The 26,279-nt window shown below is 40.4% G+C and overlaps 3 protein-coding genes and 1 long non-coding RNA gene across 7 annotated transcripts in view; 2 read left to right on the top strand and 2 right to left on the bottom strand.

Annotated features, from left to right (window-relative positions):
• mfsd3 (major facilitator superfamily domain containing 3) overlaps positions 1-736 on the bottom strand; it is a 36,968-nt gene extending 36,232 nt beyond the window's left edge. For 2 of the 4 annotated variants that reach the window (XR_004632496.1, XM_034692526.1), the window contains exon 1: positions 605-698. The gene's annotated coding sequence lies outside the window, so the exon portion shown is untranslated. Of the gene's footprint in view, positions 1-557 lie in introns of all 4 variants that reach the window. The other 2 variants (XM_034692525.1, XM_034692527.1) reach the window with 2 other exon arrangements.
• A 2,098-nt stretch (positions 737-2,834) lies between these two features.
• Positions 2,835-8,156, bottom strand: anxa1a (annexin A1a). Its single transcript, XM_034692511.1, has 12 exons — positions 7,989-8,156; positions 7,244-7,320; positions 6,335-6,425; positions 5,985-6,079; positions 5,753-5,866; positions 5,372-5,462; positions 5,116-5,195; positions 3,941-4,085; positions 3,753-3,848; positions 3,614-3,672; positions 3,398-3,520; positions 2,835-3,318 (listed from the first exon to the last, which is right to left on the bottom strand). Exons 2-12 carry the CDS (start codon positions 7,301-7,303, stop codon positions 3,262-3,264), a joined length of 1,011 nt encoding a protein of 336 aa, XP_034548402.1. The 5' UTR covers positions 7,304-7,320; positions 7,989-8,156; the 3' UTR covers positions 2,835-3,261.
• Positions 8,096-12,901, top strand: LOC117819243. The gene is made up of 5 exons (XR_004632490.1): positions 8,096-8,264; positions 10,403-10,640; positions 11,151-11,326; positions 12,098-12,283; positions 12,606-12,901. It is a non-coding gene; the product is annotated as an uncharacterized LOC117819243 (long non-coding RNA).
• A 755-nt stretch (positions 12,902-13,656) lies between these two features.
• si:dkey-96l17.6 (kinesin-like protein KIN-14I) lies at positions 13,657-24,705 on the top strand. The gene is made up of 20 exons (XM_034692510.1): positions 13,657-13,741; positions 13,971-14,089; positions 14,563-14,655; positions 14,726-14,848; positions 15,095-15,187; positions 15,301-15,361; positions 15,453-15,595; positions 20,880-21,056; positions 21,169-21,332; positions 21,496-21,608; positions 21,787-21,893; positions 22,193-22,292; positions 22,366-22,558; positions 22,748-22,928; positions 23,041-23,278; positions 23,808-23,968; positions 24,036-24,140; positions 24,236-24,333; positions 24,424-24,502; positions 24,599-24,705. The coding sequence occupies exons 1-20, from the start codon at positions 13,666-13,668 to the stop codon at positions 24,647-24,649; spliced, it is 2,475 nt and encodes an 824-aa protein (XP_034548401.1). The 5' UTR covers positions 13,657-13,665; the 3' UTR covers positions 24,650-24,705.
• The last annotated feature ends 1,574 nt before the right edge of the window (positions 24,706-26,279 follow it).

The following is a 26,279-nucleotide window of genomic DNA, read 5'->3' as shown; positions in this document are numbered from 1 at the left end:
AGTAAAAATAATAAGTTTTCCAAAACATAATCCTCAAGTAAAGTACAGATACTCAAAAAATTTACTCAAGTAAATGTACTCGGTTACTGTCCACGAATTGTGACCTGAAAACTAAAAAGACAATCAGGTTCAGTTTTACTGGTGTTGAATTTACAATCTTGCTAAAGAAGACACATGATAATATCTTGTTTGAGCTCTTGCATACAGCCTTAAAAGGATGTCTGCCTCTCTCTACTGGTGCTGTGTTACTGCTCTCTCTGCACAGCTCAGTTACCAGCAACATTAACCTGGCTAACGTTAGCTCCTCAAAGTCAAATGATTTAAGCGGACAAAAGTGTCACATATTCACTGTGACCACATTTAATTTCATCATTTAATTTGCGTCAAACACACACACGACTTTGCACCACTGACATTTTGCTGACAGTCAAAACAGTTTGTTGCCAATCTAACTGGCACAAGAGGGTTAGCTAGCTAGCGTGCTGTCATGCTAATATTAGTGGGCTTTAAAACACCTTCGAAACACATGACAATATACATCAGGGTTGTTTTATCACCGTAAATAAGGTTCCTTATCTGTTATGAGATAAATGTTGACACATACTGACATAGAAAGTTGGTTAGCCTCGCAGACCGGTGAAGGTGCTCCGCTTGTTTATAGTAGGGTCTGTCTGAGCCATGAGGTTGCCAGGTTCTGTGGCAGTATCCTCCTCCTGCAGGGGCCAAACCAAAGCAGCTCACTCAGATATAAAGCTTACAGTTTTTTACGATTGCTTACAGTTTTTCTCAATTGTTTACACACAAATACTGATACTTGAGACAAAATGACCACAACATGTAACCCATGCACCATCCCACTGAACCAATTCTGCTAAACTACAAGCACAATTCCTGCTTTACACTCAAATTTCAGTTCTAAAACACACTTTTTTCAAAACACTACACACAATTCTTTGCATTTGGCACAATTTTCATAGAGCAAAACTCTTGTTTTCACAAGGAGCACACTGTTATTCAAAATCTAAAGTTAATTGCCCTATTATGCACACTGACTCATCACATGGGCAAACACATGTCACACAGTTTTACAATTAGCAATCAGAGCTTTATTTCCCCTGCTGCTTGGCCAGGGAAAACATTGCTTGTGATTTGGATGGGGTGCTGTGGCCAGACCAAAACAGAAGAGAGGATGCAGCATAGTTTTTTTTTTTTTTTACTGTAACTGTATACAGTAAATTCTTATGTTGTTTATTTATGTAGACCACTGTATGTGCAACTTTGTGTTGGTTGGGATGCACAATTTGTACATTGTTTTTTTGGGGAAAATTAAATATATATGTTACCCTGCATTTGTGTGTTTTGAGTATAAAAACAATATTCTGAAATATTTTACATCACACTTATCTATGTACTGTCTGTAGTAAGTGTAACACTGAACAAAAAAAAGGCCTAAGTCATTAAGATGAATGGAGAAAAAGTGTTCTAGGAGTATGAGGCATGCTTTCAGAAAATGTGTTTACAATCGAGAAAAACTGTAAACACGATTTTAAAAACAAGGCCCATTTGGAATATTCTGGTGATATTTCATTAAAACATCATATTGTGATCATAAAGTAAATGTCCTGCTGAAAATGTTTTAAGAACATTTGGGCATAATATTCAATCACTGTTGTCACTTAACATTTTATTAATGTTTTTAGAGAATGTTATCCTAGAACATCCTTTGAACACAAAGAAAAAACCTTACAGTAACATTCTCTGTAACATTAAAAGAACGCTTTTACAAAAAAAATTGCTAGCTGGGATCACATTAAATAATGATGCCTAATTTTACATTTTTTTGCTTACTCGGTTGAAGGTTATGAAATCAACTACAGTAAGCTTTATCGAGTCCTTTTTTGTGTATTTCTAGTCTATTTATTTATTTATTTATTTGTTTATTTATTTATTTATTAAGGGTCCATAACAGCTTCAGTTGTTTAAGAGAGTACAAGTGTTTTGCTGTAAGCTCCAGAAATGTTTTTTTGAACTAAAAAAACTTATGCTGACCCTGGCATAAACTACTAAGTTTATGAATTGTTAATGTAGTGCCACACTGTCAATCCCTTACAGATATGTAGTCTTCATGCCAGTCTTGCTTTGAAATATAACATGATTTAAAACTATTACATTTTGAGGTGCAGCTTATGGTTACATTAAAATAAGGTTTAGTCTAGTAGACAATTGATAAACAGATGGCTTTGCAACAATACTGTAATTTGTGAGAAATAGTGTTTACCCAGTAACCAGGACCTTTTCAATGTATTTAATTGATTGTGTTTCTCTTGTCTGTTGAAAACATTATTTTTAAAGTAACTACTCAATTAAGGTTAAGGTGAGAATAAAAGTATGTGTACAATCTATTTGGGAATTTAACAGAGTGCATGTTGGGCCATAAAAGGAAGATGCAAGTAAGGAGAGAGTACCTATGGCTAACTCTTACATATTTACATGAATGCTATTCTGAAATGTTCATTAATATGCACTTTCCATTTAGATAAATAAATACATCAACTAATACAAATAAATATATTGCTTTACAAAAGTAAATAACTACTCCTCTGTACATAAAAGTCATTTTTCAATCATTCACTCCCATTTTTCTCACATTGTGACTGCTGTTACACTGGATGTTAGGTTTGCAGTCTATTCTTATCCCATGTTGTTTGTGCTTAGCCAGGAATACTGTTTTGTGTAATGACAAGCACTAATATCATCACTGCTGAAAAATTAGGTGTTATAGCATATTATTGTATGTCTGTTTCATGTGAAAAGAACCAATACCACTCAGAAAGTTCTTGTTACAAAAGCTTTTATTGCAGGATTTCCATGCTCCTTCAAGGGTGGCCCTACTGCTGCAATTGCAATATATTTGGCACATGATGATCTGTATTAATTAGTTCGCACCTAATTGATAATTGGATGCGTGTAAAGCTGAGTCTGCTGCAGAGGATACTGGTCGACTGCTGCAGATTTATGAGTGCTGAGATAACTTGGAAAGAAGACATCTGCTGAAGCAGTGATGATTCCAAATCAACCTTTGCTTGATAATGTAAATATGCACTAAATGTAATGATAGTGAGACCATCACAGAGAAAAACTTGTCTTTTTCAGTTCTCCTTACAGGGCACAATATGTGTCAAGAGATTATGTGTGGTGTTTCACAGCTGGACTTGCTGCTGGATCTTCATTCGGATAAGCATCGATCTCATTGATCAGGTCTTAGTTGTCTCCACAGAGAGCAAGCAGGATCCTCTCGTAGTCTCCTTTTGTGTCATCCTGAAGGAAAGAGCAACATAGTGTAAACACGAAGAACTGCTAAGATGGGTGTAATGTCACTCGTCATCGGTTTTCTTACCAGAATCTCCTGGTAGAGTGTTTTCTTGTAGTTTTTCAAGTACTCTTCCTTGATCCGTTTCAAGTCAACTTCAGAGCGGCTCACCATGATGCGAGTCAGGACATTTTTTTTGGGACTCTTACCCTGATGAGCAAGGAAAGAAAACAGTCAGGGTAGGCTCAGTATCCTGCATGCTTTGTATCATAACTTGTGTGCAGTAGTTAATGCATACTGTACCTTCATGGCCAAGTGGAGCTTCTCAGCAAAGTAAGCCGGACGGCTCCCAGCACACTTCACTGTGGGAATAAAAATATGAGTTTAAGTAAGTCCATGCATAAATCTCTGGAAGACTGCTCAAAGAGTTTTTGGCCCTTACCTACTGCAGTGAGACAACTTTCAATATCTCCCTTCATCTCCAGATCGATCACTTTGGCCACATCCACTTTGCTGTACTTTGAGTATCTCTCGAACACTGAAAGACAGGAAGTGAAGAAGAAGTGTTAGTTCTGAAAGAAACACATCCTCAACAATAATACCTGTTTTACTCTGAGTCAGTCAGCAGACCTTTAAGGAGATGCGGGGCACTCCTGCTGATGAGGATGTCGATGAAGACAGAGGTGTCTTTGCCCTTCCTCCCCTCGCCGGCCTCGTACAGAGCCCTGGCGTCGCTGTCGATCATCTGCTCACACACTCCTTCAGTTCTGTTGGCCTGATGAAGGTGAGCAGAACAACTTTAAGGCGCTGAACACGACCAGTAAAATTAATAATAAGAATTTGAGCTGACTGCATTAAATCAACTTTAAATTATGTGCATGGTGTACAAGTTGATTTGATTTTTGCAGTGTTTACATTTTACACGATTACTAGATAAATTGTATGAACTCTTTTGGGCATGGAAGTTAAGGAGGGTTCAAAGCAATAAGACAACATAATGTTCCAGCCTATAGACAGTGGAGAAATGTTAAAAAGTAGAACAAGAACAAAGAAAAAATTTATTAATTCTCCTACAAAACCATAAGCACTAATATTCTGCATCTTAATTCATCACAATTTAGTCAGCTTTGACTAAATCTGAAGTGTGACAGATGTTTAACACACTGAGTTTGCACTGTCTGTTTGACCTTGTGAGATGCCCAGACAAAGATCCTTGTGTAAGAGTGTGTGTAATGAGGGAGTGAGTTTGTTTGGTTTTTATTAACCACTGTTAATGCAAAGCCACAGTTGGGAGTACTATGTCACCAGAGATATTCCATGCAACCTCGTGCTGTGACGTAAGATTACACACGTCCTTAAAATCCTGTAATAAAGCAGTTCAAGTGCATGCCCCATACACAGATCCTCATCAGCAGTTGCCAGTTTGACAACTGCTTTATGTCTTCCTCCACTCTGTACTCTCCACATTTCCTGTCTTTCTCCAATCCAACATTTATACTGCTTGTATCACATTCCCATTAGGCTTGAACCTATTCAAGCTGTAATTGGGCGAGAGGTGGGTATACCCTGGACAGGTTGCTAGCCTGTCACATGGCTAACATGTAGAGACACGCAACCATCCAAGTACACTCTCACATCCACGGACAATTCAAGATGACCAATTAACCTAACAAGCATGTTTTTACCACTGCACCACCATGTAGCCCTGTTCTATCAATACAGGAAAAATGTCAAAAAAATAACTTGAAAAGAATTTATAAAATACATCCAAGGAGACAAAAAGTAAAATGTGGACACACACATACCTTGCACAGCTCAAAGAGGGCAGTCCTGAAATCTCCACTAGCGTCATCCTTGATGTCATCCTCGATGTCCTTCTTGTATTCTTAGCCAAAAGAAATCAGAATGTTAAAATCCAGCATTTAAAATCATGTAAAGTTTTATCTAGGGTATATCTTAATCATTAAACCTTCTGTCATACCCAAGCGGCGTTATTTTTGCCTGTCACATGCTCCACCTCTTCTATTTTATATATATTGCTTAAAATCTGTTGGCACACACCTTCCTTGTAGGCCTTCTTCATATCCATGATCTCTCTGTTGGTTCTAGAGGCCATAACCTCTATCAGGGTTTCCTCATCTGTGCCCAATCCCTGAAAACGGATGCATGGACGCAAAGATTGATACAGGGAAAGATAACATACTCTTAATTCATCCAAATCTAACAAAACACACCTTTGACTCTGCTGATAGGAAAACAATGCATGAATACATGGAAGTGGGTGGATGTCATTGTGCACCCAAAAATAACAGATGATGATAAGGTGGAAAAAATGTGTGTGTGTGTGTGTGTGTGTGTGTGTGTGTGTGTGTGTGTGTGTGTGTGTGTGTGTGTGTGTGTGTGTGTGTGTGTGTGTGTACGTGTGCGTGTGTTTGTGTGTACCTTCATAGCTTCTTTCAGCAGCTGGGCATCGTACTGGGCCGGTGTTTTCAGCAGGGCCAACACCACATCCTCCAGATCACCCTTCAGGGCACTTTTCAGCGCTGACTCAAGAGGCTACATGGTCACAACAGATAAGTAATCATTGAATTTGATCATTCTTGTGTAAACTCTTGAAAAGATCCTAAATGAGTCCAACTCATTGCGAGGGAAATTTCTGTTTTAGTTCTGATACCTTGCCGCTGGCCTTCAGATAAGCCTCTTTGATCTGCTGTCTCTGCTGATTGTTCCTTTTCACCAGGATTTCAATGATGGTTCTTTCATCCACACCTGCACACAGGTCATGTTGTTCAGTAAAATTCTCTTTTCTATCATTCTGCATGTGCATGAAACAGATCTGGATTTGATTCAGAGAAGAGTAAAGTTGTCAGTATCATGCAAAGAGTAGTTATGATGCATCATAGCCTGCAGAGGGCGTCAAAGTGATTACAGCAAACTCATGTATGACATTGGCGCATTGCAAGGCCATGACATGTTAACACACGCTCCAAAGCTTCCACGTGGGTGTGTTTCAGTAACAGTCACCTTTTGTCTTGATGGCCTTGTCCAAGACTGCTGCATCTCCATCTGGGCTGAAGTTGGGTGCTGCAGTCACTGTACCGTTATTCTTTAGTACCTGAGAGACACACAAAATACAGATTATTGTGTGTTTGGTAAACACTCCGCTGCTGGGTGCGCATCACTACAAACAAGCATACTTCAAATATCTTATATGCAAAAAAGGGCTATTTAATTATGAGTCCCTTTCTGGTCTTGCACATTGTCTGCATCAATTCAACAAATATCAAAAATACGCACAAAAGAAGAGATGTGTGGCAGATTTCATGCCCCTCAGTGAGCATTTTCTTGATGGTCATTTCCCTGTATACTATCAGACTGCTGATCTAAAATCCACCTCACAGTCTTGTTGTGATAACCATAAACTGTACTGGTAGTCTTTACAAACAGTTAATGTACTAATTTGAATATCAAGGGGAGAGTCAGAGAGCAGAGACTGAAATCACGCTGAAAATATTGTGCAACTATGCCGTAATTTATTTTAATAAAGAGGAAGTAGCATTTTGTTCTGTTTGCAGAGTGCATAAAGGGAGGAGTTCATATTCTTGCCTCTATGACTCACACCCTCACAAGACTCGGTCATCATTCTTACTACTGCTACTGTTAGAATTAAGTCTCCCTTTCACTTTAATTACAGTTTTCATCTTATCTTTCTGTTTACTGACACTCCTTTACCCTTTACTCCTTCTGCCTCCAAACATCCCACTAATTCATTCCCTCCCCTCACTATCCTCTCTCTACACTGCTCTCTTGCCTCACTCTAAACTCCGCCTGATAAATGTTTCCACCCCAACATACCACAGAAGAGAAAAAAAAAGGAAAAACAGAGTGGTTGGCCTTAGCAACTAGAACAGACCACAAAGTTACAGTACGTACTGAGTCATCGGGCATGCCCATGTAGACAGTCTGCTGCAGGAAGGAATGAATGAAAGACATATTGGGACTGCTGGAGTCTGTGAGAGAAGAGAAGAAAAAAGATAATAAGTCAGATAATAAGTATAATGCTGGTTTGTTTGAAATATGAGGGCCCAATGTAACGTAAAACAAGTATCTAGAGAAAAAGTGGAGGACACTGGGATTGAATCAGACAATAAACAAATCTTAGAAGATAGTTAAAGAAGATATGATCTGTCTTTATTGATTCTACAATACTCAGTTAAGTTCTCGTCTCTTTTATGTGATCATAATAAAATAAATAAAGAATATGTTGTTTTCTTAATCCACTCCTGAAGAGCTCAATCCTCATTCCAGTGTTTACTGTAGGTTTATATTATGTGGTTTTCCATTTGAGTAAGCATGTGGAGACAGTCTGGCCACACCCACGTTCAACTCTGATATGGATGAACTCTGTTCAACGATATTTAAAGTATATCACAGACCCAGTCACATCATGTGGACTTTAACGATCATATGTTGTTCCGAAACCAGCCAACACCTTTTTCACTTCTCATACCTAAAAAAATAAGTTCGACACTTTTTCCCAACCACACCCTCATAGATTGCATAAATACATTGCAGCAGAGGAGCCTCAAAGCCATCATCACACACTACAACAGACTTTAGAAAACTCCCAAACTTTGATTAAAATGAAGAATATGAAGAAGAAGACAAAATAACTTACGGAGTAGCTCTGGAGTTAAAAAGAAAGTCTCACTGAGGTTCCGGGACTTAGAGATGGCAAAGAGAGTTTATTTATACTCATGATAAACCCCACCTAGTAACGGATCCACCCATAGTCCGCTGCACAGATGCTATTGGATTGAACCGCTGCCTACAACAGCAGCGCAAAGGAACTCCGTTCAAGACGCACGCCGTGCGTAAAACAAGGAAGAGATTCTACAGCAGATTGAAAACAGTCATGCTGCTTACTTGAAAACAGATGCAGATCAACTCTCAGGTAGAAGATTGTATGAGAGATCTCATGGAAAATCACGAAAGGATATATTTTGAATACATTTGAGACTACCAGTCTTTCGTTTATGAGGACTTCATTTGTTCTACTTTTTACTTTTGTGCTGACGATGAGTCGTCAGTTCCTATCGTCCGCTTACAGAGGACTTTATGACTTTGCAACGTTTACATTTCCATGTTTGTGTAGCTATTTGATTATTTTACAAAATTGTGTATATCACAACCCACGAATACTTCGTTACGAATTTGGGCATTTGAATTTTTACATATTGAAGTTTAGATTGACCATTTAAAAAATAATGTCGATCCTTTCGCTAACAGCACACTTTTAGCACACTAGTAGTAGTTTAGTACTGTATTGAAAAGATGAAAAGCAAACAATGATATGTTTTGCGTTACCATTTTTCCTTGAGTCTTCTTCAGTGCTCTGTCACTCAGGGTTTTTTTTTTTTCCCCATTTGTTTGTATTTATGTATCTGGTGCAAGCCCAGTGCAAGTCTCAATCTTTTAGAAAGCAACAAAATATTCTTTAAATGTCCTGGTATGTCTTTTGTGATGATTTGGAGTTCTTTAAATGAAGAGTATACTGATATGTTAATTGTGCTCGGCCCCTGTGAGACGTTTTTAAACTAGCTGATTGAAACCAATAGCAACAGCTCTTTATCACCTACAAAAGCAAATAAGACCATTGGCAATAAATTGACAACTTCTATATGTTTATTTGTAATGCCTGAAACTGCAGCAAGGGGGTAGGTGTCAGATTTTTTTTGACAAAATGCTTATGAAAAGCCTACTTTTCCTCTTTTGACAGCAAATAATCAAAGTGACACAAGTACACGTACATAACAAGATCAGCAAAGAGATAAGAGATATTGTCAGCAGAGGTTGCCCAAATTGACACAATCAAAATGTTCCTCACATCAGCTTTAAATCTCTACACAGACATGTCTTTTATCTGTTACAGAAGCTAGGTATTCACTTGTATTCAATCCTAAGAAATACTAGATGTTTTTGCTCTTTGCCAGAAGAAAGAATGAAGTATTGCCTATCTGTAGACATTCCTCTTGTTATCTTCCCTCTTCAGAAATGTTATCAGGAGAACTTGAAACAACATCTGAATCAATGACCCGATATGCGCCCTCTTTATCTGAAGCCCTCCTGATCTGTGTTCACCTTGATACTGTACCTGTATGAATGACCGACTAAACTTTAAATTCCTCGGGACATACTGAACCCGGTGTGATGAGGTCATGAGCTTCCTCAAGGTGTGGTATGTTGTCATGGCGGCACAGCCTGAGGCCTGACTCTACCTGTCTGAACAAAGCGTAATGTTTTCACACAGTTGAAATTGAGAGACAGGATGATCACACATTTCGTTGCATCATGCCGGCCCAGTCATACTGTGTCATCACAGTGTAGGTGTGAGTTTGACAATCAAAACTTCCCTGGCACCTGAATGACGTCCTCTAAACTTTAAAATATACACTCAGTGTCAAGACAAGAGCAACATTTAGAGCAAGCCAATTCCTGCCATGACCCAATCTTTTTTTATTATGAATTGATTGATTTAAGTTTGCCAAAATGGTCTTCAATGTTCTATGTTTATTTGACAAAGTGACACTGCATTACTCAATGGTGGGATATGGTCAGGACAGGGCTTTTTTTCAGTTTAAGAAAAGCTTTTTTTCATTAAAGTGGCATCATGGTGGATTTAGTTTTGAGGCAGGTGTGTTAAACAGATGCTCAAGCTGTGGTACAAATGTTTTTCATGGATCTCATGATCTGAAAAAGAATGCAAATACTCATAGACCAAGAACAATAGACCATAGAGTAAAACCAAGTATCAAAACAATCTATAAAAAGTATTTTTGACATCTATTGACAACATATAATGTTGCAAATTTCTTTAAACCAGAATGTAAAATTTTATCTTTGATACAAAAAACAGTATAAAGAAGACATTCAGACACTTCTCAGTACACTCAACACCTGGGTGCAAATTTCATCATTATTCCTCAACCTTAATAACAGTCAGTGGCATCTCCAGGATGACAAATTAAAACAAAACAAACAAGGTGATGTGAGTGTGTCTATTAACCTTATGTGTGTCTATGTGTATGACAGGGAGCCTCCAGTTACAATCTGTATCTTACACACGGGAAACCTGAGGACTGTTTTGAGCATCTCTTTACCTGAAGGCTCTGAGGGGTCTAAGCCAGTACCTGGTGAAACTTCATCTCTGCTGGTTTAATATTTAAACACTGTTGAGAGTTTGGTTCCCCTTAGAGATCTGGATGAACACATACCATCACCCAAACTGCACCCAATCTCTCTGGAAGGATCAGCTCTGCTACCACTGCAGGTAATTCCTTTATCATCATTCTTTTTTAAAAACTCTTTTATCAGTTAGATCTGTCATGTTCTCTTCTTTCAATATATTTCTGATCACTAAACATATTGATAATGTTAGACTACTTTGTACAAATGTTTTCAGTCCTTTCAAGCCCTTTTTAATAAAATATCCAGGAATATTTCTGTTTCTGACAAGTGACAAGTAAGATTTTTTCTTAGAGAGCCCCGTGAAATCTGAAAAAAGAAAGAGACACATGATCATATATTGTGGATTTAAAGGTTTTCCTGTTGAAAAGCTTAAAGCTTAAAGAAGTCTGGAGAAGCTGACAAAACAATTATCCTCCCTGAGTGAACCTGCTGTGTGAGCTTTCTGACATCTGCAACTAATACAGAGTTGAACAAGAGTTCATAAAATAGATTAAAATGTTTTATTAATTTCTGTTATAATTGAATGAAAACTTTCATCTTTTAAATATTTTCCTGGCTTTAAAATGATTCTGTATTTCTATTTTCTCTGCAGATCCGGTTGCACATGCTAGCCTACAAAGACCAAGCACCGCTCCAATTGTGAAAGCTGACACAGAGTTTTACACACGATGTATGTGAACTCTTCTGGAGCAGAGACTGGATACTCACTGACCTTCCTGGGGAAGAAAGTTGGGAGGCATCACTCCGTTGCTCCTGCAGGAAAACAACGTGAGTCTGAAGGACACAAAAAACTAAAGTAAAAGTTTTCATGCAACACTTTTTATTCACCTTCATGTTGGTAACGACATCACTGAGTTCACATCTGTATCAGAAATCAGATTACTGCACATATCATGGAGGAAGCCATTCAGAGGTTAGATGAGTTGCGGTAAGACATGTGAAGCTCGTCGAGGTTTAAATATTTTAGCTGCTTGGCTGCGTCTGTTGAGAAGCAGCGGAGCATTTAGAGCATCAGAACAAACGAAACACATTGTTGCTGCCAGGGGCTGGTCGAAGATCTGGGCACAGAGGCCAGCCAGGTCCACAAGAACCAGACTCAATCACACATACCAACAGAACACCGCATGCAGTTATTATTAAGGTCATCAGCAAAAAAGCTTTTATAGCTTTTGCAAACTATAATATACCACAACATTTTCTGTATGTGCATGTGTATTCACCGTTATGCATGCAGAGGTCTGCTGGTTATATTAAGACTGGCCGCATGCCTACATTATGTCACGGTAATCCTCGCCATCTTCTGTCCAGATGTTTTCATTATCTGTAAGCTCTCTTTGCTGCTGCTGCAGATTCTTTTAAGCATACCGTCTTAACTGTTCATCTCCATCTTCATCCATCCATATTGGTTTTATCTTCTTAAACTCCCTGCATGGACAGTTAGTGTTTTTGTTCAGGAGCCAGGTGTTCAAATCTTTAGTACCTGAATTTGTAAGCAAAATTGATATTCACACTTTGCACTTAATGAATAATTTTTCTCAGGCGCCTGGGAACCGACCAACAGATCTACCTGTCCTGAGGACCCCACAGTGTCCTTGAGGCCTGGACGGGTCCCGGTAGTAGCTCTGGTTCCTGAAGATTTACCGGGCAGTGTACCGGAGCTGGAGGATGAGAGGCCATGTCCCATAATTCACAACACACAGTTTGACCAGTACGAGGACAGAACAGGTTAGACTAATGGATAACCCTGACCAACCACACACACATACACACATACACACATACACACATACACACACACACATATACACACACACACACACACACACACACACACACACACACACACACACACACACACACATACACACACATACACGCATACAAAAGCATTCATTATTCCCTGCACTGGTTATATAAATAATATAAAGCCTTCAGGTTCACTTTCTGTCTGCTTTTCAAGCTCAGACTAGCAGATAACTTGAGAGATTTCTCTTCCACCAACTTTTGTTTGTAATTCCTGACATATCTTCTGTTTCTCCACTGAAAGGTGTATCTGGGAGGAAGGTAACAGCATGACGACACGCCTACATTCCTGTAGGTGGAAACAAAGAGGGAAGAGGGTGGGATGTGGAAGAAGCATTCAGAGGGGGAAAGCATTTTAAGAATGTGTCAATATTGTAGATGAATCTGATGGATTACCTTCAAAATAAGAATAAACCAGGATTTAAAACCACCATAAATCAAGCAGTGTAAATAGAGAATAAACTGTATTCTAAACACACTTCATAAATATGTGAACCGTGTTTTAAATATAACAAATAAAGTCTAAATGATGCACAAAGATTCATGTGTTTTATTTTGTTTAAAGCTGAACACAAGCAACGTTTAGCGTTGAATGTATTATGTGGTAATACACTGCAGTTCAGCTCTTCATTGGAAAAACTGAAGTTACAAATGAGCACAAATACACACACACACACTAACACACAACTTAAACTATTTGATGAGTTTTGGGTTCATGTATTCACTACTGGGATTATTTATGTGCGTAGTAATGGTCATTTTCCTGATTTCTGGGATACTTTGATTTTCAATTAAATAATACATGAAGCAGGGTGTCAGTTTAGCTCAGCCGTTAAAACGTGTCTCCCATGCACAAAGGCTATAGTCAAATCTGACCTCAGGCCCTTTGCTGCATGTCTTACCTCACTAGCTCTTCCCAGTCTCCTATTCTAAATGCTGTCCCATCTTCTCAACACAGGCATTAAACATGAAGAAAGGATAACTATCCCAATCAAAGGATTCAAAATCATATTGTACTCACAAATGAAATTAGTCTGTTAACCCTGCTTGTGTATTTTTTTTTTTTCATTTCAATGATTCAATTTGTAACTGGTTATTAGTAATGGGGGTCTGGTGCGGTCTTAGTGATACAGCACATTAGCTCCATTGCATATCATTTGGTAATAGAAGTAGTACTAGTTTCTGTTAAGACTTGCTTTCACTGGCACTCGTTTGTCCCTTGCTTATAATATCTGAGCAGTTTCCAACTGTTTCCATACATTTGTTTCACTGTTCAAGCTCTCATCCAACACAAACCTCTTTGGATGAAGAAGTGGGCAGCGTTCAGACAGTGGATTGGTGCCGATCGCAGGAAACACCCTGGACAAGAGGCCAACCGAGGTGCTGTAAAGAAATGAGGAAATAAAGGGAGGAGAGGGAGCAGTTATGGTGTGTGTGTGTGTATCTGTGTAGATGGGAGGGTGTGGCGCTATAGAAGAGTGATGATGATAACAAGGTTGGAAGGTTCTGAATACACACAGGACCTGTTTAGGATGAGGTTAGAAAGATAAAGCTGGCTAATCGCTTTCACTGAGTGCATGCTGGAGTTTACAGAGTGATGTTTCTGCAGGCTCATCCGAATCTCAGCTATCAGACAGCAGTGATGCAGCTCAGTCTGCAGAAGCAGAGCGGTCACAAGATGTCAAGATCTACATCCCCTATGAGTCAGCTGAACTCTACATCACTCAGGTGAAACCAGCACAAGACAAATACAATGCAAAAGAAACATGGCTTTTAATATCTTAAAGTGAGGTTTTGATCTGGGCTTGTCTGGTCAGTATGGCTGATATTAAGTGTGATGACATTTTTTGATAGAAATGATACAAAATTAGACATATAGAGGTTTTACAGTGTTCTTTATCAGCACAACAGCAAATATCTTTAATAACAAAGTCAGTGCACACCACAAGATATAATGACTGAAAAAACACCACCCATGCTGCTGTGTTTTAAAAACTGTGACTTTATTAGACATGTGAGTAAGAGCTGTGCCCAGACATTCAGAGATAACACACACAGTAAAGTCACTGTCTTTCTCGCCCTCACATGGTGCCCTGATGCTACTGATGTAACCCTGAAGGGCATTTTATCATAATACACTTCCAGGGTGTTATTGTATGTATACCAGGTCTATTGTATGTGTTGTATACGCTTCTAAACAGATAGCAGAGGACGTGGAGGCAATGAAGAGGAGACATCTGGAGATGGTGCAGGAACTGGAGGAGAACTTTCAGATCACAGCAAGAGAGAACCAGGTGAGTGTGTGTATGTGTGTGCATGATAGAGAGCCCCACTACAGTTTCATAAATCTTATTGTGTGATCAGGAGTGGACTGTGCAGAGGATCAGATCTCACTACCAGAACAAGCTATACACTCTGAGGAGAATCCTGGACGTCTATCAGGAGAAGGTGGAGAAGAAGAACGTGGACTGTGAGAGGAAAGTCTCGGTCAGTGATGTTTCTTCTTCAGTCTCTCCCTCTATCAAAGATTTGTCTCTATTTTTAGAAACCTAACACACTTTCTGTCTAATTTCCTTCTCTTTGCATTGAAATATATGCTTTGTTCCCTACAGCTCTCTTCTAGCACACTTTGTTCCTTCTTTTGACGCCACATAAGCGCTCGTGTTACAGATTATATAGCTAAGCCATAAAAAAATTTCTATGTCTTTCCTGGCCTGGCTGTGTTTCCTACAGGCCTTGACGGCACAGATCGAGCAGCTGAGGGAGGAGCAGAGAGCAGAGAGGAGGAGCAGTAAAGAGGAGGCCGTGCAGTGGCAAAGAGAAAAGGTTGGACTCGTGTTTTTCTGAAGTGGAGCGCACCCTTGTGGCTGTTTTTAAGCAAAACTTTATTTTGTCATTACATAATTATTGGCACAATTTTGCTCTCGGATTCTTTTTAGAGCAAAATGCTGGAACTGTTCTCCAACAGGCTGGATGTCCTGCACAGCCACCAGGCCTCCAGTGAGTCTGCACACATTTATGGTATCTACGCCTCCAAAGTCCCTTAGATCTGCATTTCACACCTCTGTTGATTTCCTGTGGCACTGACCAGCAATACAGGAACTCCAAATGGCCAGGCAGGAAGTGGGAAAAGTTCAAGAAATGTTGATGATTACATCACAGGAGCAGCAGGAAGCAGCTGAGGTTGACAAAAGCTCAGAGGAAAGAGGATTATCTGCACAACAGCAGACTGTGGTGGGTTTGAATCAGTAATGGCAACCTGCAGCTCATATCTGAGGTGCATGATTTAAGATAATAATTATCAGGGTTCCCACGCGTCCTGGAAAACCTGGAAAACCTGGAAATCAGTTGACCAGTTTTCCAGTACTGGAAAAAACCTGGAAAATGGGAGAAAAAGTCAAATGTCCTGGAAAAGCACATATAGTCCTGGAAAATGATTCCAACATGGCTGCGTTTGACCTGACCCTATTAACAAAACACATACCCATTCATTGAAAGTTGAGTGCACGCTGTGCTGGAAAAGACAGCGACACTGCACAACTCTTTTCACATATTTTCTCCTTCACTTCATAATCATGCATTCACAGAAAACGGGGGTATATTGTTTATGTTTTATGGTACACTTGGCTCAATTACCGTACTCTAGCTCAGTTGTTCTCAAAGTGGGGTCCTGGGACCCCTGGGGGTCTGCAAACCATAGCGTGTGGGTCCGTGAAATAATTTGAATACATTTCTAATAAATTATAAAACTGTGCTGTGTCATTACAAAACAGCATATACACCATTGTTATGATACCATTTGGTGGCTCGAAGGGATATGTGAGTCTTGCTACTGTTAATTTTCTGAAAGCGTTTAAGATCAATTACTTGAAAAGTATAAATGCTGTCATGTTGAGTCCACAAGGAATGAAATGACCCTCTGTTTTAAAGTATACAAGTGGTATTTACTTGATTCAAATTGAAGTGTTATCTGTTTATCACTATGGTATAGGTCTGAAGTATTTACATTGATACGTTTTACAATACAAATAGTTCCAAGGGTAACTAAGAGTGCAAATGGTAGTAAGCATGTGCTTTAGTGATGGGAAGTTGGGCTCTTTTCAGAGAGCCGGCTCTTTCAACTCTCAAACGGCTCTTAATGTAGGATCTTTTGTAGGCGTATATTTTACCTTAATTTTGCAAAAAATAATAGTTTGTGTTGAAAACCCTTTACGTACAGTGTTTTTATGAGAAGCCTTATAATGCCCAATTGTGTGCATTTCTTCTGTTACAAAATCATTCTCACCCTGATCCTAGGGTTATGATTAGGGTTAGGGTTATGATTGTGGTTAGGGTTAGGGTTAGGGTTAGGATAAGGGTTAGGGTTAGGATTAGGGTTAGGGTTAGGGTTATGATTAGGGTTAGGATTAGGGTTATGATTAGGGTTAGGATTAGGGTTAGGGTTAGGGTTGGGATTAGGGTTAGGGTTAGGGTTATGATTAGGGTTAGGGTTAGGATTAGGGTTAGGGTTAGGGTTAGGGTTAGGGTTAGGATTAGGGTTAGGATTAGGGTTAGGGTTAGGGTTAGGGTTAGGGTTGGGATTAGGGTTAGGGTTAGGGTTAGGGTTAGGATTAGGGTTAGGATTAGGGTTAGGGTTAGGGTTAGGGTTAGGGTTGGTATTAGGGTTAGGGTTAGGGTTATGATTAGGGTTAGGGTTAGGATTAGGGTTAGGGTTATGATTAGGGTTAGGGTTAGGGTTATCATTAGGGTTAGGGTTAGGGTTAGGATTAGGGTTAGGATTAGGGTTAGGGTTAGGGTTGGGATTAGGGTTAGGGTTAGGGTTATGATTAGGGTTAGGGTTAGGATTAGGGTTAGGGTTAGGATTAGGGTTAGGATTAGGGTTAGGGTTAGGGTTAGGGTTGGGATTAGGGTTAGGGTTAGGGTTATGATTAGGGTTATGATTAGGGTTAGGGTTAGGGTTGGGATTAGGGTTAGGGTTAGGGTTATGATTAGGGTTAGGGTTAGGGTTAGGGTTATGATTAGGGTTAGGGTTAGGATTAGGGTTATGATTAGGGTTAGGGTTAGGATTAGGGTTAGGGTTAGGGTTAGGGTTATGATTAGGGTTAGGGTTAGGATTAGGGTTGGGATTAGGGTTAGGGTTAGGATTAGGGTTAGGGTTAGGGTTAGGGTTGGGATTAGGGTTAGTATTAGGGTTATGATTAGGGTTAGGGTTAGGGTTAGGATTAGGGTTAGGATTAGGGTTAGGGTTATGGTTAGGATTAGGGTTAGGATTAGGGTTAGGATTAGGGTTAGGGTTAGGGTTAGGGTTAGGATTAGGGTTAGGGTTAGGGTTGTGGTTATGATTAGGATTAGGGTTAGGATTAGGATTAGGGTTAGGATTAGGGTTAGGGTTAGGATTGTGATTAGGGTTAGGGTTAGGATTAGGGTTAGGGTTAGGGTTAGGATTAGGGTTAGGATTAGGGTTAGGGTTAGGATTAGGGTTAGGATTAGGGTTGGGTTAGGATTAGGGTTAGGGTTAGGATTAGGGTTAGGGTTAGGGTTAGGGTTAGGCTTGGGATTAGGGTTAGGGTTATGATTAGGGTTAGGGTTAGGATTAGGGTTAGGGTTAGGATTAGGGTTAGGGTTAGGGTTGGGATTAGGGTTAGGATTAGGGTTAGGGTTAGGGTTATGATTAGGGTTAGGGTTAGGATTAGGGTTAGGGTTAGGATTAGGGTTAGGGTTAGGGTTGGGATTAGGGTTAGGGTTAGGGTTAGGGTTAGGATTAGGGTTAGGGTTAGGATTAGGGTTAGGGTTAGGATTGGGATTAGGGTTAGGGTTAGGGTTAGGGTTAGGGTTGGGATTAGGGTTAGGGTTAGGGTTATGATTAGGGTTAGGGTTAGGATTAGGGTTAGGGTTAGGGTTGGGATTAGGGTTAGGGTTGGGATTAGGGTTAGGGTTAGGATTAGGGTTAGGGTTAGGGTTGGGATTAGGGTTAGGGTTAGGGTTAGGGTTAGGGTTGGGATTAGGGTTAGGGTTAGGGTTATGATTAGGGTTAGGGTTAGGATTAGGGTTAGGGTTAGGGTTGGGATTAGGGTTAGGGTTGGGATTAGGGTTAGGGTTAGGGTTAGGGTTAGGGTTAGGGTTAGGGTTAGGCTTGGGATTAGGGTTAGGGTTATGATTAGGGTTAGGGTTAGGATTAGGGTTAGGGTTAGGATTAGGGTTAGGGTTAGGGTTGGGATTAGGGTTAGGATTAGGGTTAGGGTTAGGGTTATGATTAGGGTTAGGGTTATGATTAGGGTTAGGGTTAGGATTAGGGTTAGGGTTAGGGTTGGGATTAGGGTTAGGGTTAGGGTTAGGGTTAGGGTTAGGGTTAGGATTAGGGTTAGGGTTAGGATTGGGATTAGGGTTAGGGTTAGGGTTAGGGTTAGGGTTAGGGTTGGGATTAGGGTTAGGGTTAGGGTTATGATTAGGGTTAGGGTTAGGATTAGGGTTAGGGTTAGGGTTGGGATTAGGGTTAGGGTTGGGATTAGGGTTAGGGTTAGGATTAGGATTAGGGTTAGGGTTAGGATTAGGGTTAGGGTTAGGGTTGGGATTAGGGTTAGGGTTAGGGTTAGGGTTGGGATTAGGGTTAGGGTTAGGGTTATGATTAGGGTTAGGGTTAGGATTAGGGTTAGGGTTAGGGTTGGGATTAGGGTTAGGGTTGGGATTAGGGTTAGGGTTAGGGTTAGGGTTAGGGTTGGGATTAGGGTTAGGGTTAGGGTTATGATTAGGGTTAGGGTTAGGATTAGGGTTAGGGTTAGGGTTATGATTAGGGTTAGGGTTAGGATTAGGGTTGGGGTTAGGATTAGGGTTAGGGTTGGGATTAGGGTTAGGGTTAGGTTTAGGGTTAGGATTAGGGTTAGGTTTAGAACCAGATCTAAACTTAAGCATACAGAACTAGAACCAAACTCATGCAAACAGAACCAGAATCAAACTCAACCAGAACCAAACCAGAATCAAACTCAACCAGAACCAAACCAGAACCAAACAAGAACCAAACCAGAACCAAACAAGAACCAAACCAGAACCGGACCAGACCCGGACCAGAACCCTAATAGAACTGAACCAGAACCGACCAGAACCGAACCAGAACTGAACCAGAACCGATCCAGAAACGTACCAGAACTGAACCGAACCATACCAGAACCGAACCAGAACCGATCCAGAAACGTACCAGAACTGAACCGAACCATACCAGAACCGAACCAGAGTTGAACCAGAACCGAACCAGAACCGAACCAGAACCGAACCGGAACCGAACCAGAACCGAACCAGAACCGAACCAGAACCATACCAGAATCGAACCAGACTTGAACCAGAACCGAACCAGACCCGAACCAGAACCGAACCAGAACCGAACCGGAACCGAATCGGAACCGAACCGAACCAGAACTGAAGCAGAACCGAACCAAACCAGAACCGAATCAGAACCGAACCAGAACCGTACCAGAACCGAACCAGACGTGAACCAGAATCGAACCAGAACAGAACCTTACCAGAACCTTAATTAAGCAAACAGAACCAGAACCACCTCAGGTAAACCGAACCAGAACCAAACTCAAGCAAACAGAACCAGAACCAAACTGGAGCAAACATTATTAATGTCCTCAGGTTGGCATTGAGAAAAATCAGATGCCTCAGCTTGGATGGGCTGATCTGATTTCTCCTCTCAGTGAGAATTTGCCCGGTCTTCAAGAAGACTCTCTCTGAAGGAACAGATGAAGCCAGGATACACAGCTTCCCCTCCATCACCTGTATCCTATATCCTCACATATGATTGGCCACATGGCCGCCATGCTGACCAATCAAAACAAAGTTCTGCTGTGAGCAGAGCTGGGGCTGAGCACTGTGAGAGCTAAGGAGGGAAAGGAAAAAACTGGGAGCCGTCTCTCTCTCTTGATGCGAGCCGGCTCTTCTGATTCACTATAAAGCATCGACTCTCAGAGCCGCAGCTTTTGATCATGACACATCACTAATGTGCTTAATCTGTGTTACAATTATGAGGGGGCCATGGACAATTTTCTCACCTGTAAGGGGTCCCTGGCTATTCTATTATCAATTTGCCATCATTTTTAAGTATGTAAGAGATGATTTCATTGATAGCCATAGACTACATGTCTTTCAATGTAGACTTCCACTGAGAGGAACATATTAGACTATTTAGGAACTAAATTAGGAACTAAATTTAGACTGTCATACCAGCTTGATCATCAATGAAAATGTCCTGGAAAATGATCTCTGGAAAAGAGTGGGAACCCTGATTATGTCAATAAAGCAGTGAACAGAAACCTTCTGAAACACTTTCTTGTCGACAAAATGTAGAAAAAGTCTTACTTAGAAGGCAAATTTAGACTACCAGTCTCATGTTATCACAGTTTGGATTATTATAACACAAGGTAATCAACCATCAGCGGACAAAAACAAATCTATTTTCATGGCATATGACTTAAGGTGAAAATGTTATTTATTTGTACTGACCCTTTAAAGTGGTATCACACAGGCCTGCAATAAGTCAGATCAGCCACTGGAGGGAGCCAAAGCTCGATTGGAGGAGCTGAAGGAGAGCCTGTACCAGAGGGAGAGAGAGCTCACTGAGCTGCTGGAGGAAGAGAGGAGCCCCGTCCCTCCCTTCCCTCTGCCTCCCTGCAGCATCCTGCTGCCATCAGTCATTCACAAGGTGCTGCTCAAACATTAAACTAGGTGTGTTTTAAAGTATTTTAAAAATGGCAATCTATGGCAATCAATCCTTTTATTTTGATGCTCTATATCTGTTTCTTTCTGTTTTCCAGGCCCATGCTATCTGCAGTGCAGTGGCTGAGACTAGAAATCTCATGGATCAGATGATTGAGGAGAATCGGGTTGCTCTGGTTGAGGCTAGAGTTCAACTAGACTGTGTACAGGCAGCCAAAGAAGACAGTAACAACAGAGAGGATGTGGCCACTGAACAAGAGGGGTTAGAGATCTTGGAGACACTTTATATATTCAACAAGCAATGTTTAATAATGGCTACAGCCTGTCTCAATGTACTAGTGATGGGTTAAACTCTCATTAGGCCTCCATTCTTTTGACTGCTTCAGGCGTTTTTATCACTCAAATGATTTCCTTGAACTTTTCAGATCAGATGAAAATGAATCAATTTTGTCTTCACTACAAGAAACAGTGAGAGGGTTTGAGGTCTCTCTGTTGGCTTTGGCCTACATTAAAACTGGAAGGAGCCCTGAAATGAATGGTAAATACATCTTATAAGCTACCCGAACATGCAGTCCAGATAAATCAACTTTACAAACAATTACATTCACATCATTCATTCAGGAGTCCTTTTTGTTTTATGTACATCACTTTTGCATCTGCTGTGTTTTTACGGTGCAGATACTTTTTTCACTGGCTTTAAATTTCGTTATGCTCAGACAGTAATGAAGTATCAGAAGTGGAGGACGTCTTGGGACGAGGGACAGTACAAACCACAGAAGGAGTGAAGAGTGTTGGTCAGCAACTCCTCATGCTGCAGGATCAGGTTGTTTTTCTGGTGCAGAGGTCAAAATATTAACATTAGGTCCATTATCGGCAAAAAGCAGGGATGTTAACAACCTGCCCTTCATATCACAAAAGACAACTGTACCAGCAGCTTTGGGCCTCCCCTCTCTATTTATGTGCCTCATAATAAAATCAATGATTCATTTAGTTTGTATTTAACTGCAAGTGTAAGCTAGGTGTGATTTTTGAGTGCATTAAGTTGTCATATATCTGGATTATTTTAAGTTTAAATGCATACATGTTAAGCTGTGTGTTCTCTTGTTTGTTTGTTTTTCTAAGCTGAAGCAAGTTAAAGAGGAGAATAAGAAGGTAATTGAGAACTACACTTCAGAGAGGACACTGAGGAAGAAGTACTACAACATGGTGGAAGACATGAAAGGTAGAGTAAATCAACTCTAAATAGATATGATGTATGGGTTATCAGTGTTTCATGTCTTCACAATTTTTTGTAGGTAAAATCAGAGTCTTTTGTCGTATTCGACCAGTGAGCAAAACCGAGGTTGCACAGGGTGAAGTCACAGTTGTGGAGAAAATCGATGACTTCTCTGTAACCGTTGAAACACCTCGTGGGCAGAGAGAGTTTCAGTTTGACAAGGTGTTCAGCATCGAAGCATCTCAGGAAGAGGTGTTTCAGGACTCCCATAGGTAAGAGTACAGACAGTAACATGTAATTGTGGTTTGAACATAAAGTTTAGAGTACAATAGTTTTAAACACAAAGCAGAAGCACATTTGCTTTTGTTACTATGATGAAGAGATGATGAATGCACATAAGAGGCCTAAACATAGGGCAATCATAGTGGAGCTCAGTAGTTTGGAGTCTTCTTCCCCCACAGGCTCATCCAGTCAGCTCTTGATGGCTACAACGTCTGCATCTTTGCATACGGTCAGACAGGCTCAGGAAAAACCTTCACCATGGTGGGGGACAAGGAGCAGAAGAACCTTGGGATCATGCCAAGGTCCTTTAATGCTATATTTGATTTCATACAGGAGAACAGCACCAAATTTGACTTCAAGGTAACAGACAGATCTTAAGTGTTATATGATCTTTTTCGAAAATTATATAGGTAATATATTTGAACCAAATATGAAAAAACTAGTGTCACTTCCTCATCCTTGTTCTTGAAAGGTTTCTGCCTACATGCTAGAGCTGTACAACGATAGGCTGCAGGACCTCTTTGTGAGCCCGGCTGGAGAGGCCCATGCTCAGTCTCAGTCCCATTGTCAGACCAGGCGGGTGGAGATCAAGAGGAACAGAAAGGGGGTTGTGTTCGCACAAGGAGCAGAGACAAAGGAGGCTTCCAGCGCTCAGGAGCTCTACGCTCTGTTTCAGCAGGCCTGCGCCAACCGACACATCTCTGCCACCAGTGAGTCCTCTTTGCCGTGCCATGGCGCCCAGTTCATACTGGGCCTGCTAAATGGTTTGGATTAATTGTATTACTTACAGTCAGTGTGAGGGGGCGACAGTGGGTACATCATTACTAAGCGCTGCCAAGATGTGAATCAGTGCACTGTAGGAAAAGGAGAAACATTGTTTCATGGATACATATGCAGGTCATCAGAGTTACAGGATGCGACCAAAGTTTGAGTTACTGAGACCCTCAAAATTTGTTATTTAAGTTACAGTGTCAAAAATTATATCCGCAATAATTAAAAATAGTTTTTGTAATAAAAGGCCCTCAATCTTACATTTCGGTTGTTTTTTTCCGTTTTCCAAACTTTGGTTCCATTGGGATTGGTAACAATCAGATAAATTAAACAGATAAATAATAATAACAATAATACCTGGTGATATGATAGTTGAGTGCATTAAGTGTAATTCTTTGAGGTATATTTTGGAGAATGTAAACAAGCCACAGTCCTAAAGAGCCTTTTTTATGGTGCATGTTTCCCAAGAGATGAATGTAGAGAGTTCCCGCTCCCATCTCATCGTTGGCATCATGGTGGAGAGCAGGAATCTAACAAATGGAAGTGTGAGCACTGGTAAGCTAAGCCTGGTGGATCTGGCAGGCAGTGAGAGAGCAGCCAAGACTGGAGCCAAGGACCACCAGCTAAAGGTTAGCTCATATGTTACATTTTCATAGGCCCACCATATGATCTTTAAACTCTCCCTTCTCTCTGCAGGAGGCAAACTCCATTAACAAATCTCTGAGCGCTCTGGGTGACGTGATCTCAGCCTTGTCAGCTGAACTGTCACATGTACCATACAGGAACAGCAAGCTGACACAGGTATTGAAGGTACATGTGATATTATATGTGTTTTCAGCAGCTGGAACCTCGAGATACAGGTCAGTCAAATGTGATGTATGCACTATCACTCTCAGGTAATGCAGGACTCCTTGGGTGGAAATGCCAAAACTCTTATGATCGTTAACATCTCTCCTTCAGAATGCAACATAGATGAGACGCTCACATCTCTCATGTGAGGGAGCATAACAGAAACCTATATTAATCATTGCCTTTTTAATGCTAATAAACTCTTAGATAATCCATGGCTTTCTGAACTTTCCAGTTATGCAACCAGAGTGAAAGCCATAACCAACAATGCTCAGAGAAATGTGGACACTAAAGAGATCGCCCAGCTGAAAGAGGTGCTTGTAGTTTGCTGCAGGCAATAATGAAGATACAGTAACTTTTTGTGGAATAAAACACAAAACTCTGTCTTCTTTTCCATTTCTTTCTGATAGGTGATCATGAAGCTGAGGGCAGGACAGACAGTGGAAGAGGAGGACATTTAAACTGTATCCATTGCAGTAAAAGCACTGCAATAGTGCAATAAAAGTGTTGGATTTGGATTGTCTGAATATTTTCCTGGGTGGCCGGTCTTGTGTCTTACTTGTACTGTTTTAAGCTGTTACACTGAAAAAAGCATCGTGGTTGTCAGTTTTATCAACATAAGTACAACATGTAGCTTATTTTATACTAATTCATGTTTAGTGGTTGAACATTTTTTATTCATTTAGTTTTAACATGAAATGCAAAATCCTTAAAACTTCAAGATTGTTTATGTCAACACAACCTAAAGTGTTTAGGTAGGAAACCCATCTGCAATACCTCCCCAGAGCAGAAGGTGGGTAACGTGCAACATCTATAGTGGAGAAATGTATTAATCAGTAAGCACTTATTTTAAAGGCTACCAAGTCAAGATCCATATTTTTATTTTACACATGGTTTGCCTTCTCTGGGGAATAGAGTTATATTCCAACAAACCCAGTCTGTTTTGTGGTCTTTTTCCAAACTTGACACCAACTGGGGGTAAACTAAGTTGGCACATTTAAACTGCTAAATGTAAACATTCTTGATATGTCAAAATTGTCTTATTTTCTCAATAATTACTATTTTAGAGTTTATTTTCACATGATAAAAAGGTTTGTCTCACAGTTCAAATAATTGCTGATGATTGAACCTACAGGCTGCACAGTGGTGCAGTGGGTGGCGCTGTTGCCTCAAAGTTAGAAGGTTCCGGGTTTGAGTCATGTGCCTTTCTGTGTGGAGTTTGCATGTTCTCCTTGTTCATGCGTGGGTTCTCTCCGGGTACTCCAGCTTCCTTGCACGGTCCAGAAACATGCTCACCAGGTTGATTGGTCTCCCTAAATTTCCTGTAGGTGTGTGTGTGCGAAAATAGTTGTCTGCCTTCCGCCCGAAGTCAGCTCCCCGCAACCCCGAACGAGATAAGCGGTCAAGATAACGGATTGATTGAACTTACTTTAGTTTTGTTCAGTCAGCATGATTAATTAGTGTTATTGTACCTTCAGAATTAAGTTGGACCCAAACATTGCAAATAAGTAATGGTAACGTCAATACTTTATGTTTACTTGACATATTTACAACTAGTTGGTTCAACAAAATTGTGTCTCGTTAAATGAAAGCAATTTAATTAGGTGGAAATTCTTTCCATAATTTTATTACATTCACCCAACAAATTATTTCTTTCAGTGTGTAAGGAGTCTTCATTTTTCTGACCACTTTGGCCCAGGAGAACAGAGTGGTACATTTTATCTTTAACTGTACATGAGTAGGTTGCGTTTTCTGTAAACCCCTCTGGGAGAGAAAACCAAGGTTTAAGATTAAACTAGTACTTAACACCATGTCACTAGGCCACAGTTAATGGCTGTCAACTTGCAGTTAAGAGTTGGTACATATTGAACACAAGCAACCGTGTAGACATTATCAGACTGAGGGGACATGGGGTGACCGGAGGGAGTGGGTATCATAGCTTTGATGTCTGTGTATGAAGCGGTGGAGGAGGTGGGCACATCAAATTCCAGCAGTGCTCCTTCATTTAGTCAGTGTACTACAAGTGGAGAGTGAAGGGAGAAAGGGTGAAAATAACATAAAAGTATGTTGAATTAGATCTGAAGTACAGTA

Source organism: Notolabrus celidotus, chromosome 9, assembly GCF_009762535.1.
Source record: "Notolabrus celidotus isolate fNotCel1 chromosome 9, fNotCel1.pri, whole genome shotgun sequence".
In the NCBI taxonomy this organism is placed as follows: Eukaryota; Metazoa; Chordata; class Actinopteri; order Labriformes; family Labridae; genus Notolabrus; species Notolabrus celidotus.
The sequence above is the reverse complement of the archived record's forward strand: the minus strand, read 5'-3'. Positions and strand labels throughout refer to the sequence as shown.

What these genes read in the sequence shown, in the direction of transcription:
- anxa1a (XM_034692511.1), bottom strand. Translation starts at nt 7,303, where the DNA reads ATGTCTTTCATTCATTCCTTCCTGCAGCAGACTGTCTACATGGGCATG. An exon ending in CAAGGCCATCAAGACAAAAG is followed by an intron (nt 6,080 to 6,334) that starts GTGACTGTTACT and finishes ACCTGTGTGCAG; the next exon opens with GTGTGGATGAAAGAACCATC. An exon ending in AAGTTGTCTCACTGCAGTAG is followed by an intron (nt 3,673 to 3,752) that starts GTAAGGGCCAAA and finishes TTATTCCCACAG; the next exon opens with TGAAGTGTGCTGGGAGCCGT.
- si:dkey-96l17.6 (XM_034692510.1), top strand. Translation starts at nt 13,666, where the DNA reads ATGAAGAAGTGGGCAGCGTTCAGACAGTGGATTGGTGCCGATCGCAGG. An exon ending in ACTGTGAGAGGAAAGTCTCG is followed by an intron (nt 14,849 to 15,094) that starts GTCAGTGATGTT and finishes TGTTTCCTACAG; the next exon opens with GCCTTGACGGCACAGATCGA. An exon ending in CCAAGGACCACCAGCTAAAG is followed by an intron (nt 23,969 to 24,035) that starts GTTAGCTCATAT and finishes TTCTCTCTGCAG; the next exon opens with GAGGCAAACTCCATTAACAA.